Source organism: Leguminivora glycinivorella, chromosome Z (genome assembly GCF_023078275.1).
Source record: "Leguminivora glycinivorella isolate SPB_JAAS2020 chromosome Z, LegGlyc_1.1, whole genome shotgun sequence".
In the NCBI taxonomy this organism is placed as follows: Eukaryota; Metazoa; Arthropoda; class Insecta; order Lepidoptera; family Tortricidae; genus Leguminivora; species Leguminivora glycinivorella.
This window is the reverse complement of record NC_062998.1, coordinates 4065767-4081272: the sequence shown is the minus strand read 5'-3', so window position 1 is coordinate 4081272 and position 15506 is coordinate 4065767. Positions and strand designations below refer to the sequence as shown.

General features: G+C 38.6%; 2 protein-coding genes across 2 annotated transcripts in view; one reads left to right on the top strand and one right to left on the bottom strand.

Annotated features, from left to right (window-relative positions):
* LOC125241490 (HEAT repeat-containing protein 6-like) overlaps positions 1–10443 on the bottom strand; it is a 34822-nt gene extending 24379 nt beyond the window's left edge. Inside the window, exons 1-7 of the mRNA XM_048150006.1 lie at positions 10138–10443; positions 9464–9712; positions 8923–9186; positions 7772–7981; positions 6607–6891; positions 2821–3032; positions 1852–2081 (exon numbers count right to left, since the gene is read on the bottom strand). Of these exons, the coding sequence (XP_048005963.1) occupies positions 1852–2081; positions 2821–3032; positions 6607–6891; positions 7772–7981; positions 8923–9186; positions 9464–9712; positions 10138–10290 (1603 nt within the window). The 5' untranslated portion in view covers positions 10291–10443. The remainder of the gene's footprint in view (positions 1–1851; positions 2082–2820; positions 3033–6606; positions 6892–7771; positions 7982–8922; positions 9187–9463; positions 9713–10137) is intronic.
* A 399-nt stretch (positions 10444–10842) lies between these two features.
* Positions 10843–13647, top strand: LOC125241013 (tubulin alpha chain-like). Its single transcript, XM_048149282.1, has 3 exons — positions 10843–10985; positions 11461–11683; positions 12459–13647. The coding sequence occupies exons 1-3, from the start codon at positions 10983–10985 to the stop codon at positions 13583–13585; spliced, it is 1353 nt and encodes a 450-aa protein (XP_048005239.1). The 5' UTR covers positions 10843–10982; the 3' UTR covers positions 13586–13647.
* Positions 13648–15506: the final 1859 nt, after the last annotated feature.

The window sequence follows — 15506 nt, the reverse complement described above, 5'->3', positions numbered from 1 at the left end:
ATATGGTGTCGTGCAGTTTACTAGATTGTTCTGTTACAGGGTCAAATAACCCGCTGAAATACTCATTTCGCAGGTAATTATGATCTTCCGATTGAAATTTTCTTTACGATATTTTGTCAAATTAATAACTTAAAACTGTTTAGTAGGCACTCACATAGTCCATTATTAGGTTTTCTTCTGCTGTGTGCCAATATTTCCTCAAAATAGTCAATCATTTTCAATATTTTGTGTAAAAACCTAAATTGTTAGTTTACACTAGGCTTGACAATTTCATAATGACAGTATCGATAACTTACAGGAGTACAATATTATATTAGTCGATATGTTATTTTCATTAATTATTATATAATAATAAATAAAACATTAACTAATATTTACTGCTATAATTAGTTTATTATTATAAATTTTTATTTTATAACAGCCAATGCAATAGCTAATTAGCTAATAGCTAATTACCTTATATTTTGCCACTTTCCACGACTTTGTACATCACAAGGAGACATAAGGTTTCCTGTAATAGAACTATTTTTTTATCATATCAACACTTACTGCTCTCATACCAAAGTGACTCAATAGTTGCCACATGCAAAACGGTTTACATAGACGGTGGCGCCCCTATTAATTTATACTCTCTTTTGCCAGGCTTTCGCTTAGGATTAAGCAGCATCAAATCCCATCAACCCGCCGTCTCTACTAAACAAGGAATTACTATGTATCCAGGGCTTCAAGTACGCTTGGATTTTTGCTGCGCGCGTAGTACAGCAGATGGAGGAAGCGGCGAAACTGCTGGCTGTACCGTCGGGTATAATCAGCACTGACTGGCAGGACCATTGTAACGGAATTCGTAACGTGTTTTAGTTTATCGCCACTCGTTTCGAATTTCCTTTTTTCCGCACAATAGTACATATGGCAATGTACTATTTTGTATTAACTTTGTATGCGTTTTTTAAATCTCTTACCTAGAGAAAAAAGATAAATAAAGGAATACGTAATACTCGTATGCAATTTTATTATAATACATATTAAAAGTCACAGTTTCGTTTTCTTTCAACCCCTTATTTGCCAAGAGTGGCACTGAAGCTTTAGTAGTTTCATGTGTTCTGCCTACCCATTTATGGGATACAGGCGTGATTGTATGTATGTATGTATATACATATTAAAAGAACATTATTTGAAAAGTACCTAGTCGATAAAATAGTGGAATATCGATAGAATATTTATGTCTATAGACATCACATCACTATTTTTGACACACACATACACAAATTACTCACACACGTGCATGTCATTTTTGGTCTGGTTTTTGAAGCTTGAGGGGCATTCTTTGTCATCCTATTTCTATGGAAATCTCTTACTGCTTGTCATTTTGACATGGTTGTAGAGTGGCCTAGGGTTCCAATTGGTTGACTATACAGTACAACAAAGTTGTCAATCAAACGTGTCAAGAATCAAGTAGTTTTCGAGATTTTCCCTTCTGAGATCGCAAGTGCTGCGTAACATTGAATGAGGCGTGCAGTTGCGTTTCAGTCGTATCTGTATCGGCCCTCAAACTACATACACTGATGCGTCCGCATAAGATAGAATGTGCCGTATTCTTAACCCTTCAATGCATACTGTAGCCAAATGGCTACAGTTGAAATGGCATATCAGTCAAAGTCAATTATAGTATAGACTGTGACGCATAAACTCAAGTCTCAAATGCAATGTTTATGTTAGACATTTCAGAACTAAAATAAAGGGTATAATATGCATTTAAGGGTTAAGAATTATTTAAAATGGTTAACATTATTTTTTACGGGGAAACCCATGTAAATGTAGATAGTCGGGTTTTTAGCGAAAGTGTTAACTTACTCTTATGGACCAAGAATTTCCTCGACGCCCTCACCAGCTCACTCACAAGCCCCGCCTTCATCTTATAATACGGCGTGGCCTGAACCAACGCCGCGCAGCACTTCAGCGCGACTAGTACGACCGCGTGGCTTCGCTCGCTGTCCAATATGGTGGTCAATACTTTGTGCAGACAGTCGATCATGTAGCCGAGAGATACGGAGAAGGGGATGAAAGAGGCGTTGTCTTTTTTGCTGGAAATGTTAATTATAATAATAGTTAAATATAATAATAGACACCTTACACAGATCAACTTAGCCCCAAACTAAGCAAAGCTTGTACTATGAGTGCTAAGCGACGATATACATACTTAAATAGATAAATACATACTTATATACATAGAAAACATCCATGACTCAGGAACAAAATATCTGTGCTCATCACACAAATAAATGCCCTTACCGGGATTCGAACCCAGGACCGCGGCTCAGCAGACAGGGTCACTACCGACTGAGCCCGACCGGTCGTCACTAATTGTATTTAGTAATAGGACTACCCTGAATCTAAAGAGTCCAAGATTAAAATATCCTCTGCCTCTGTACAATACAAACTTTCACATGACGTGTGGAAGTGCCATGATATATTTTTCACACCAGGTGGCGCCACTGTAACCGTCTAGTGGAGGTTTTATCTGGCGGTTTTCTTGCACTATGTTAGTTTCAACTGACGCGTGTGGACTGTCAATAACGATGGCCATCTCACATCAACCACATTTGACAGACACATCATCGTCACGCAGCAGACGTCTATGGAACTTCCCATACAATAAAATTTACCGAACGCTTTAACGGGTCACCGTTAAAGCGTTCGGTAACCGTGTGTCAACACGGTTTGATGCAACCGACCCTTACTGAGTTCGGACACGCGAAGTAGGTACATTTGTGTCATCTAGCATATTTTATTTTCATATCTGTGATGTAACCGCTAACATACCTTACTTCAGCCTGTGACAAGTACATCCTAGGCCCAGAGAGCAGCGCCAAAATCACGCTCAACACGCTAGCTCTATTATTAGACGTGGGGTCAGTGACCGCGCAGTAAGCTAAGGTCTTCTTAGCTGCGTCTGTTGCGGTCCAGTTGTCGACTTCTGGTGAATCGGGTAACAGGGCCCACCAGTATCCGAAAATATCTCGCTTTTCGCTCACCTGAAATCATAAGTTTAAATTTAAAGTAACATTAATGTTGAATCAAAATTAAGGGTGCAGGGGAGAAAGTTGAAAGATTTATTTAAGAGTAAGCCCATTTATAATTTAAAAAAAAAAATTACCCCTATTTAGTAAGGCGGCGGAATTGAAAAAAGTCGTCTAGTTTTAAAGTTGATGTGACTGGAGAGTATACTGCTGACAAGTGGTATCGTTGTGATCGGTAGACTTTACTGAGTACGAAATAATGACTTGTCACATTCTCAGACTGTGGGGGGGTTAACTATGACGTCACAAAGATCGCGGTCCCGGGTTTCAATTTTTTGCCAATTTGTCTAGAACCCCTTATTCAATTTTGAAAAATGAGGTGTCGATTGAAAGCGTATAACATGCTGATTAAGATTTCTTATAAGTGAAAAGTATAGTTTTGTTAGTTTTTTTTTTAATTAACAATAATGCAAAAAATAATTTTTTTTTTCTCTGTTTTTTGATTTTTGTGACTCAAAAAGGCAATGAAAACGGCCACTTAGCTAAAAAATATGTTATATAAATCATTTAGCTACATTACTAAGCTATCTGTTGCTTTTAAAATTTCTACAATCGGATAATAAATAAGCAAACTACAAGCACATACCTGTAGGCGGGGAGTACCGCTTGACACGCGTTCCCATACATTCGGCGTCTACCAAATTACACCTCGCGCAAAATTCGTTTCAAGCAGATATACCTCTAATCTTATTCATCGTAACCTATCAATATTGGTATCATTTGAAAGTACAATTAAAGTTCTTTAAGAAACAATATCAACCATTTTCTTAAAATCAATAATCGCCAGTCTACGGTGATTACAAAGAAAAAAAGCGGGGATGCAATTTGACTGGTTCCCTGGGTTTGATACCCTAGACGAGTTTAAAAGGGGAGGTAAAGGTGACAAATATGGGTTGTTCTCTGTCCTGAAAGCTACACAGAGGGCCAGGGGAAGAAAAACTAGGGTTTAAGTTTAGTTTTAAGTTATTTTTTCTTTTATTTGTTGATTTTATTGTGTTTAATTTTTTTGTAATTTTATCAAGAATACATGCTGGTTTCTTTTTGTGAAAATGCCCTTTTTTATGAGTAAATCGATGAATTTCATGGCATTTTCCGATAGAGACTAAAATTAACTTTCAAATAAGGCCACATAGTCATACTTTTACTTATATAATATTAAGGGTAATAGCCCCGGCGGAGTAGTGCAAGCGGGACAGCAGTGTAGCAATCCATAGACCTGACTTCACTGGTTTTTCAGTGCCACACAGTCTTACGAGGTGCCCTGCGCGCCCTGCTCTCTAATATGTGGGTCAATACTGCTTCAACGCAAACGATTGAGATGTGTGATTTTTTTGACACTGAGTGTATTTGCAGGAGCTGCATGTACTTAACAAGTGTACCCCAACAACTATTTCATATTTATAACGCATTATTAATAATAAATATGCTCTTAATGTTATCTTGACTTCTGTCGAATAATTATGTTCTGAGAAAAGTGGCTAAAAGTAATGATTATAATTACTAAAACATTATAGGTAACTTCATTTTAGTGATTTAATATGTATAACGACCGAAGTCTAATCGTCTTGATTTTAAGATTACTTTTTAATACCTACTGGGTCAAAAAACCGCACCTCTAAGTCGTTTGAGTTCAAACGGTATTACCCTTAATATTATATGAGTAAAAGTATGTATATGTGGCCTTATTTGAAAGTTAATTTTATTCTCTATCGGAAAATGCCATGAAATTAATCACATTTTTCATAAAAAAGTGAATTTTCAGCAAAAGAAACCAACGTGTATCCTTGATAAAATTACAAAAAAAATTAAACAATAAAATCAACAAATAAAAGAAAAAATAACTTAAAACTAAACTTAAACCCTAGTTTTTTCTCCCCTGACCCTCTGTGTAGCTTTTATGTCAGAGAACAACCCATATGTCACCTTTACCTCCCATTTTAAACTCGTCTATGGTATCAAACCTAGGAAACCAGTCAAATTCCATACCCACTTTTTTCCTTTGTAACCACCGCAGACTGGCGATTATTGATTTTAAGAAAATGATTGACATTGTTTCTTAAGGTACTTTAATTGTACTTTCAAATGATACCAATATTGATAGGTTACAATGAATAAGATTAGAGGTATATCTGCTTGAAACGAATTTTGCGCGAGGTGTAATTTGGTAGACGCCGAATGTATGGGAACGCGCGTCAAGCGGTACTCCCCGCCTACAGGTATGTGCTTGTAGTTTGCTTATTTATTATCCGATCGTAGAAATTTAAAAATCAACAGATAGCTTAATAATGTAGTTAAATGATTTATATAACATATTTTTTAGCTAAGTGGCCGTTTTCACTGCTTTTTTGAGTCACAAAAATTAAAAAAGAGAGTAAAAAAAGTATTTTTTGCATTATTGTTAATTAAAAAATAACTAACAAACCTATACTTTTCACTTATAAGAAATCTTAATCAGCATGTAATACGCTTTCAATCGACACCTCATTTTTCAAAATTGGATAAGGGGTTCTAGACAAATTGGCAAAAAATTGAAACCCGGGACCGCGATCTTTGTGACGTCATAGTTAACCCCCCCACAGTCTGAGAATGTGACAAGTCATTATTTCGTACTCAGTAAAGTCTACCGATCACAACGATACCACTTGTCAGCAGTATACTCTCCAGTCACATCAACTTTTTCCGAGACCCTCTCGCCGCTCTACTATATTACCAATACAACTGTATCACGCGCGCAACATACTTCAAGAGTCTGTATAACTGAATTTACAAGATAGAGTTTAGAGGCTGCTCCTTATCGTCAGTCATCTCATCAATCTCATCATTCACTTGCTTTCACATCATATCATCTCTCACACAGTCTCTCCACCTTTTCCTTGGTTTTCCTCTCCCTTTCACATTCATTCGTCATACGTTTGTCGTCACATGTCTTTCATTTTCATCCCATGTTAGTCTACAAATTAATTAATTGACAAGCCCTACGCCTGCTTGGGCTAAGGGGTCATGAGAATCGACCTTGTAACGTCTAACCTGTAGTCAATGTAATTTACGAAGACGCATGCCTTGATTCCTTCTGTCATGCCCTTAAAGGGTAGATTTATCAAATTCTAGCATCATCCGTTCCATCATACATTCGATACCACAATAAGGGCCAGTTGCATCAACCACATTTGACAGACACATCATCGTCACTCAGCAGACGTCTATGGAACTTTCCATACAATATAATTTAACGAACGCTTTAACGGTGACAGATGGTTTGATGCAACCGGTCCTGTTGCCAATAGGGATACGTAAGAGATGGTCTAACTGTGTGAAGAAGTCGACTGCCGGCAGCCTATACCGTGCAGTCCACATGGCTTATGACCGCATTCAGTGGACACACGCTTCTTGTGGTCGCGATCCCCAGCATTGAGGGAACGAGGAAGAAGGAAGAAAGTTGCTAATCCAGCCTACAGCAGTGTAACTTTCCGGTAAAAATTAGATAAACTTTACTACTAAGTAAAGAAATTTTATTTGAATTCAAACTTACCCTTGTCAACACTAATAACAGATTAGCAGCACTCTGTCTCACCCTAGACCTCAAAGCGACCAGCTTAGCTTCTCGACTGCTCTCAACATCCGAAGCATCAGAATCGCTGGTCAGCACCCAATAGTTCCTGGCCTTCTGCGGCTCCAAGTAGTTCTGACTCGCCGGTCGGTACGTTGAGATGTTTTCGAAATTTTCCACCTCTCTCATTAAACTCTTTTCTGATACCGGTATTTCCTTTTTCAAACTTTCAATGGCATTGTTTCTCTGCTTGCGCAGTTTTTGTTTCTGAAATGAAATTAGAAAATTAGTCAAACTAAATTACAAGACTCAGAACTAAAGAATTACCTTGGCCCTAATTTTATATTGTGACCAGTTTTTCATCAATAAACTGGTATGTAATTCTAAATGTCACTATAATATTTCTAGAAGTAAATAGTGAAGTCTTGGATTTTGACCCCCATTATATTTTGTGAGGTTTTGCCCGTGTGGTGATGGGTTAAGAATTTCACCACCCCTTTCTTCCCGTGGGTGTCGTAGAAGGCGACTGTGGGATATGGGTTAAATTGTCGCATAGGCAAGAGGCTGGCAATCTGTCAGCCTGTCACTGCAATGTCACAGTTTCGTTTTCTTTCAACCCCTTATTTGCCAAGAGTGGCACTGAAACTTGAGTAGTTTCATGTGCTCTGCCTACCCCTTCATGGGATACAGGCGTGATTGTATGTATGTATGTATATTTTGTAAGGACAATATGGTCCCGAGGCAAAGTGTTTACATTGCAGAGATTTAAAAGTGTTTATTGTAAGGCTATTAACAATAAAGAATATTTTAAATTTCAAGTTAAATCTGTGTCCCTTACATTAACATATAAAATCATAACTACCTACAGAATTGGGAGTTTTTCTTTTTAAAGAGGCCTTAGCTCTGTATGAGTTTCATCACAGAATATATAATAGTACAAGTACAGAAGGCTCACTCCTTTGATGTTTACAAAATGCCGCCATTCTAACCTACATTAACAAACGGACCGCATGCGAGCAGTTGAGAATGAATTTCATTGCGCCGCGTGAAGGTCGTCGCCACTGAATGGGCGCGGCCGCCGACATGTACTTGTATCGCGGAGTGAACCGCCCCTGATTTCATAGAGAAATAAGCAATTTCTACATACTTTACCACCCTTTGTATCCCGATTGATAGTATTAGGTACTGTTGCAATAGTCTGCTGGGCTGGCATGATCTTCTCAGGCTTCAGGCCCTGAACCACAAGGCCATAGACAAGGAAGTAACGGGAAATACCCATAAGTTCTGGTAGTGGAATACATATGGTCTGGTCATTGAAATAGATTTGAGATAGCACTCTTAATGCAGTAACAACCACCTAAAAACATTTAAATGATAAATCACACAACAATCATAAATATTTTTTTAAATATGTGTAATGGCTAAAAAATATTCTAGAAATAACATCCTAAGACCTGCTTTATAGGATTTACTGCTCTCATTAAGTTTAATAAAATTTGAATAATTTTCATATTGTCAGTCGCAATATTTTAGTCACTAAAATAAAAACTAAAATTTAGTGTATATTCAAATTCACTGGTTTTTTAACCCCCGACGCAAAAACGAAGGGGTGTTATAAGTTTGACGTGTCTGTCTGTCTGTCCGTCTGTCTGTCTGTCTGTTTGTCAGTCTGTCTGTGTGTGTGTCTGTCTGTGGCATCGTAGCTGCCGAACGGATGAACCGATTTCGATTTAGTTATTTTTGTTTGAAAGCTGAGTTAGTCGGGAGTGTTTTTAGCCATGTTTCATAAAAATTGGTCCACTATGTCGCGGTCGGGGGTTTTTTCAAAATTTTAATTTTGTGGTTAGGTTATTTTTTGTGTTTAGCTAGCTTAGGAGGTTGATGATGATGATGATACCCTGTTTCCCCTGATTAGGGATATAGGGCTCTCAGATGGGATTTCCATTGTTGATGGTCCAATGAAGCCGACTGAGACAGCCTTAGGTTGATACAAATAACCTAACCACAGAATTAAAATTTTGAAAACCCCCCAACCGCGACATAGTGGACCGATTTTCATGAAACATGGCTAAGAACACTCCCGACTAACTCAGCTTTCAGACAAAAAAAACTAAATCAAAACGGGTCATTCGTTCGAGAGCTACGATGCCACAGACAGACACACACACAGACAGACACACACAGACAGACAGACAAACAAACAGACAGACACGTCAAACTTATAACACCCCATCGTTTTTGCCTCGGGGGTTAATAAATGGTTCAAAAAGATAAATTTCATAAATAACCAAAACTCACTTTACAATACTGATATTCATCTTGCCCTTTTGTAATTCTCATCAAAAAATTAACAACTAATTGTGATACTTGCTCCTTTAACTCGGAACTCAAGTTTGGTTGTTCAGATGCTTTATTTTCATCGGGCACCGAAGTTATTGAACACATGCATTTTAAGACACTGAGGCAAAGGTGTAGTTGGTTTTGTGTTATCGGCAGACCACATTTACTGGTGTCTAGAAAACTGTTTAAAACTCCTTGGCTGCCTATTAATTCTTCTGAATACTGAAAATATACATAATTCAAATAATTAAAAATCATTTATTAACACCTTCCCTGCGGCAATTAGTGTAAATTACAATTAATCATACTTTGCAAGAGGTCTTTCAATCCTGAACAGTAGTGAATGTGTTAAGATATTTATTGTTCTTGGTACTTTAAAAACTTTTAATTTACAATAAATTAAAAAAGAATAAATTTGAACAATTTATTTGCATACTGCATTTTAAAAGACACAATTGTATTGTATGACTACTCCTGCAAGAATGAAATGTTTACATACCTTTTGACTCGCAGCGACATTTAATTGAATAATACACTGAATGTTGTATAGTAAATCAGGTACAACCATGTCAGAGCATGTTTTGAAACACTGAATATGCCAAAATACCACTTTTTGCACATAATCTGTGTCCAATTGCAAGTTTTGCTTTGTAAGAATACTATTAATTAGATGTGATGTTTTTGCAGCCAAAACCTCATCAGTAGGGACGATATTAGAGCATAGTGATGTGATTAACGTCAGTGCATCCTAAAAAAATCAGAATGGTACAACTCAACATTGAATACATACTACAAACATTTTAGTTCTAAGTTACTTCAAGAACGATTTAATACTGGACTGCCAAAGCCCATACAAAAAAGTGTACCCCTGAAATGTAGGGGCTTCTTAGGCTTAAAACTAGATGGCGCTGTTCGCACCCTGGAAGTGGCCAAAATCATATTTTCCCCAAATATTTTTGCGTGTTTTTATGTTTTATAAGACCAAATGACATATTTCTTTATTTTAAAAATCACGATATCACTTCGATACACATTTTGAAAAAAAATTGTGGGCATCATCAGTGTAGTTATGATAGTATTTGATAGGTGGCGCTAAAAAATCGAGGTACGATTCTTAGTATGGAATATGTAAATCCTATATAAATAAACCTTGGTTACTTGTAGAACTCTTACCTGTTTTTTAACAAACAACTCAGTTTTATATGGTTTTGCATTAAGCTCATCGATAAGCAAGTTTATTCTGTCTCTATCGTATGCTTTCTTGTAAAGAAAATTACACAGTTCACCGGTAATGACCGAAAAGTTACGGGGTAAATTTGTGCCCATTATAACTCGTGTTTCACAAAGGAACTGATAGAGTAAATGGTTAGGAGTAAAATAACTAAACTATTTAAGATGATTTTATGTTATTGGCACTTATTTATGTTAATTCTAAGCTTAATAGGCGTCCAACAAACAAATATTTCTACAGATTGGGCCACAACCATTCCAATTTCCGAAAGATAGTCATAGTCAAAACCACGTCAAAACCAGTTGTGACAGTGACAGCTGTCAGCTGTCACCCTAGCCCGAGGCCCCAATTCTCCGTTCTGAATACAGTTTTTACTTGGTTTTTACAACCAAGTTATGATTAAAATCAACAAGATCGTATACCATAGTTTTTTTACACACTCAAACCAAACGGTGGGAAAAAAAAACGGCTACTTATGCTGATTACTATGAAGGGGCTAAACTCGTGCTAAATTCCTAGGATACCTGTGAAATATAGGTTCGTTCGTCATTGGCTAGTCCGCCAGAGTCCGCAAATGCCTTTGCCGCATCCACCAATCACAAGTCCTCATGTGACGTGAGGTGAGGCGTCCCTTCCCCTCTCCCTCTAACCCTCTTTGAATTGAAATTAGTTTAGTTCGTTACTTTCCGTCGGGCAAGCCAGCAAGCCACTTAACCGGATTTGCCAAAGAAGACTCTTATTTAATTAACTTATTTTCTACGTTAACTTATTCAAATCTCAAATCAAAATGGTGAGTACTTCATTCTTTCAAGTTTCTATCAATTCTACAGAATTATTTCCTTGTGAAAATCTATTTTTTTCGTTGAAATATCCACCGGGTGGGCATGCCGCCATTTCAAGTAGGCGACGGCAGATGCTCTTTTTTTTCATAATTTCTCGTAGTTTTCTACTGTGCTTGACGTTCTTCTTTTCAAATTAAGTGTTAGTAGGCCTAATTCAGGTTGTTTAAGTGCGTTTTATGATTAGAGATGCTCTTTTGTTCATTAACAAATGTCTTGTTTCACTAATCATGGCTACCAGCGGCCACACCCCGAAACGGATAGGTAGCGGTAGCACCCAGTAAATCGATAAAATGTTCCGTTTTTAACATACTTGGCGTCAATCTTATGTAATTTTTTCTATTCTAACGTTTTATTTGTGGATGATGATATCGATGCCAATCATACTTAAAACAGATTCATTAGAACAATTTTTTTTTGCTACAGCGTGAATGCATCTCAGTACACGTTGGCCAAGCCGGAGTCCAGATCGGCAATGCCTGCTGGGAACTCTACTGCCTGGAGCACGGCATCCAGCCCGATGGCCAGATGCCCACCGACAAGACCATTGGGGGTGGTGATGACTCCTTCAACACCTTCTTCAGTGAGACTGGAGCTGGCAAGCACGTGCCTCGCGCCGTGTTCGTGGACTTGGAACCCACTGTAGTTGGTAAGTTTACATTAGAGATGGGCCGAATATGGACTTTGCCGAATACGAATATTCGGCCGAACATTCGGTTCAGCTCTTACCGAACCGAATATTCGGTTACGACATATTTTTAAAGCGAATGTTAAGATTAAAACTATGAAATTATTGATAATAGTTATACATACTACAACTATGTTCTTATTATTTAGTGGATAACTAAAACTTAGTTAAAACAACTCTGAACTCTTCTCAACTCTTGAACTACGGTTTTTAAATTTTTTTACAAAACAATTTTGTTTATATTTTGAGTATTTTGACGCATTTTTAGGTAGTTTCTTAGAAAGCTCGTAATGTAGGAGCTTATTATCCAATGGAATATGTATGATCTTAATTAGTTATTTACTTTGTTTATTCGGTTAAATATTCTGCAATGCAACCGAATTATTTGGCCGAATACGAACATTGAAAAACTTGCCGAATATGCCGAATACCGAATATTCGGCCCATCTCTAGTTTACATGAAAGGGCTTAATTTAATATTGAGGTAGATGTCGTTCTAATGCGTTTAAGCATGCAAGCAAGGGTAGGCATGGAAAAAAAAATCTAATGGCTAACCCACGGTGCGTTAATTAGTCAGAGTAGTTGGACTGCTGTTCAATAAAGACGCAGGTTCAAGTCCTACCAGAGGTTTAAATGTATTCATTTTTTTTTAATATTATAATCTGTAGCGCATGCAGATCTTTCTACTTGATAGAAAGTTAAGACATTTCTAATGAACTTTATCTTTTGCCAACAGATGAGGTCCGCACTGGCACATACAGACAGCTGTTTCACCCAGAACAGCTTATCACTGGTAAGGAAGATGCGGCCAACAACTATGCTCGCGGCCACTATACCATTGGCAAGGAAATCGTCGACCTAGTGCTTGACCGCGTCCGCAAGCTCGCTGACCAGTGCACTGGTCTCCAGGGCTTCCTCATCTTCCACTCCTTTGGAGGTGGCACTGGCTCTGGCTTCACTTCTCTCCTCATGGAACGTCTCTCTGTAGACTACGGAAAGAAGTCCAAGCTCGAGTTCGCCATCTACCCTGCACCCCAAGTCTCCACAGCTGTCGTTGAGCCCTACAACTCCATCTTGACCACCCACACAACTCTCGAGCACTCCGACTGTGCCTTCATGGTCGACAACGAGGCTATCTACGATATCTGCCGCCGCAACTTGGATATCGAGCGCCCGACCTACACCAACCTGAACAGGCTGATTGGCCAGATTGTGTCCTCCATCACGGCCTCCCTTCGTTTCGACGGCGCCCTCAACGTCGATCTGACCGAGTTCCAGACCAACTTGGTACCGTACCCGCGTATCCACTTCCCGCTGGTCACTTATGCGCCGGTCATCTCCGCCGAGAAAGCTTATCACGAGCAGCTCTCTGTGGGGGAAATCACCAATGCTTGCTTTGAGCCAGCCAACCAGATGGTGAAATGTGACCCTCGCCACGGCAAATACATGGCTTGCTGCATGTTATACCGTGGTGACGTTGTTCCCAAGGACGTAAACGCGGCTATCGCTACCATCAAGACCAAGCGTACTATCCAGTTCGTGGACTGGTGCCCTACCGGTTTCAAGGTCGGCATCAACTACCAGCCGCCCACTGTCGTGCCCGGTGGTGACTTGGCGAAGGTGCAGCGTGCCGTGTGCATGTTGTCCAACACCACGGCCATCGCTGAGGCCTGGGCCCGTTTGGACCACAAGTTCGACCTCATGTACGCAAAGCGCGCCTTCGTGCACTGGTACGTGGGTGAGGGTATGGAGGAAGGCGAGTTCTCTGAGGCGCGCGAGGATCTTGCCGCTCTCGAGAAGGACTACGAGGAGGTCGGCATGGACTCCGCTGAGGGAGAGGGCGAAGGTGCTGAAGAATATTAAGTCTGTCATGCACTCACAACTATACATTCCGCTTGAAATGAATAAAACTGAAATTATGTGAATTCACCTTGTTTCATTTCCTCATATCTCGTTTTCACGGACAGTCCCACTTACCAAGAGGCTTTGACCCTTTGGCATCGTATTTTCCTAAATGGTAAATAAAAGTAGGGATTTCGTAAGCAAGGTCAATATAGAATTGTTATAGAATTATTTGAAGCCATATACGTGCCTGTACCATATGCAGTAATTGATATTTTATGGTGGCGCTGCTGTGGAGTATGCTCTACAGCAGCGCCACAATGTATAAGAGCTCACGACGAAACTAGAAACATAGATATTTTTTTAACTAGTCTAGAATTTTATAGACTTTATATAGATATTTTCCCATATGTTTATGTTCATCAAAGCTAAGGTGGCGCTGCCGTGGAGCATGACGTAATTATTTTACAATGATGTTCCTGAGTGCACACGAAACTTATGTGACAAAACAACTTAAATAATTCTTTATGCGTTTTGGAGCCGTGTACAACGTACGTGTATAGTATCACACAATCGTTGATGCTAGACGGCGCGCGGCGCTCGAAGCGCAGTGTGACTCTGTCGCGCCAATAGCGGAAGAGCGAGACGGCGCCATAGGCATAAAACTACTTTCATTTTCGATCTGTTCATTTTGCCTTCAGAAATTCATACTTCAGTCAACTATGAATCAGGTTGTAAAAAAAACAGCACAAAAGTTTGATCCGCCTTTATTACAGTACACTTTAAAATAATTACAATAAAAAAAAACAAGTTAATCGTTGTTTAAATATTAAAATATAATCATCTTAACTACCTCGCACAATGTGCCGACTAGGTGCGTCTCGGGCCCTAAACACGAGATGAGCGAAGAGTTCTAATGCACCAAAGAAACGTCCCTTACAAGTCAAATATTCAATAGTAAATGTATGTGGCTAAACTGTTTTTTTCACGTCTGTTTGTCATGTGTAAACCTGCAGAAATCTGTATTTTATACAGTTTAATTTGAAGGTAAGGGAAGTACCTGAACACTATTATCCGTTCTATACGAGCATGGAAAAATTCTTAAGTAGGTATGTATGTACTTCAAATTCGTAAGTGATCCGTATTGTATGAAAAATGACGGTCATGTTAAGTAATATTAGAACTATTTCGTGTGACTTTTTGCTCACTAGAACTCTCCGCTGCAGGCAACGCCAAATGCAAGTTTATTTTTTATAATTATGGGCGACCACCTTTTTAGTAGCTAAATTCGTATTGAGGAGAACAAAGTGAGATAGTGTTATTCAACAATATCAATGATGCCGTTATTCACACCGTCATCGCAAATACACTGCAAATTTAGTTTGGCCTATGATATTTTATGAAAGCAATTAAGTATTTCAACATACTTGCAAGCGACGTTGCCGAGTATTACAGGACCAGTATAGGGTCGAACGACTATAGGGGTTTAGGGTCCAAGTAACTGTATCTTTTTTGATATACATATATGTTTTAATATTCGTCATTCGACCTCGAACGCCTTTCATTTCCAATACGCTTTAGGGGTTCGGCTGGTTTACATTTACTAAATGTGTCTGTGATCGCCAAAATATACCACTTTATTACTTATCATAACGACGAGCCCATATTTTATCTTTATTCGCTATGAACACGACTGATACTGCCCTAACGTTGTAGGATTGTATAGGGACAAAGTGGGATTTTGCTGACCGTAGACACTAATAAAATAAGCCTAGCTCTTGTGGTACCGGCGACAAAAATACTTCATTATTAAAAACAAACAGTTTTTAGAAGACTCTTATTTCATTCGTTTATTCAATCTGTAACATGAAATTTACTAGTTGATGTTTCTTACAATATTCAATCAGGTTTTACTGGTTGGCCCAAACACAATTAAAATATA

Coding starts and splice junctions, on each gene's coding strand:
- LOC125241013 (XM_048149282.1), top strand. Junction 11,684..12,458: donor CTTGGAACCCACTGTAGTTG/GTAAGTTTACAT, acceptor TTTTGCCAACAG/ATGAGGTCCGCACTGGCACA.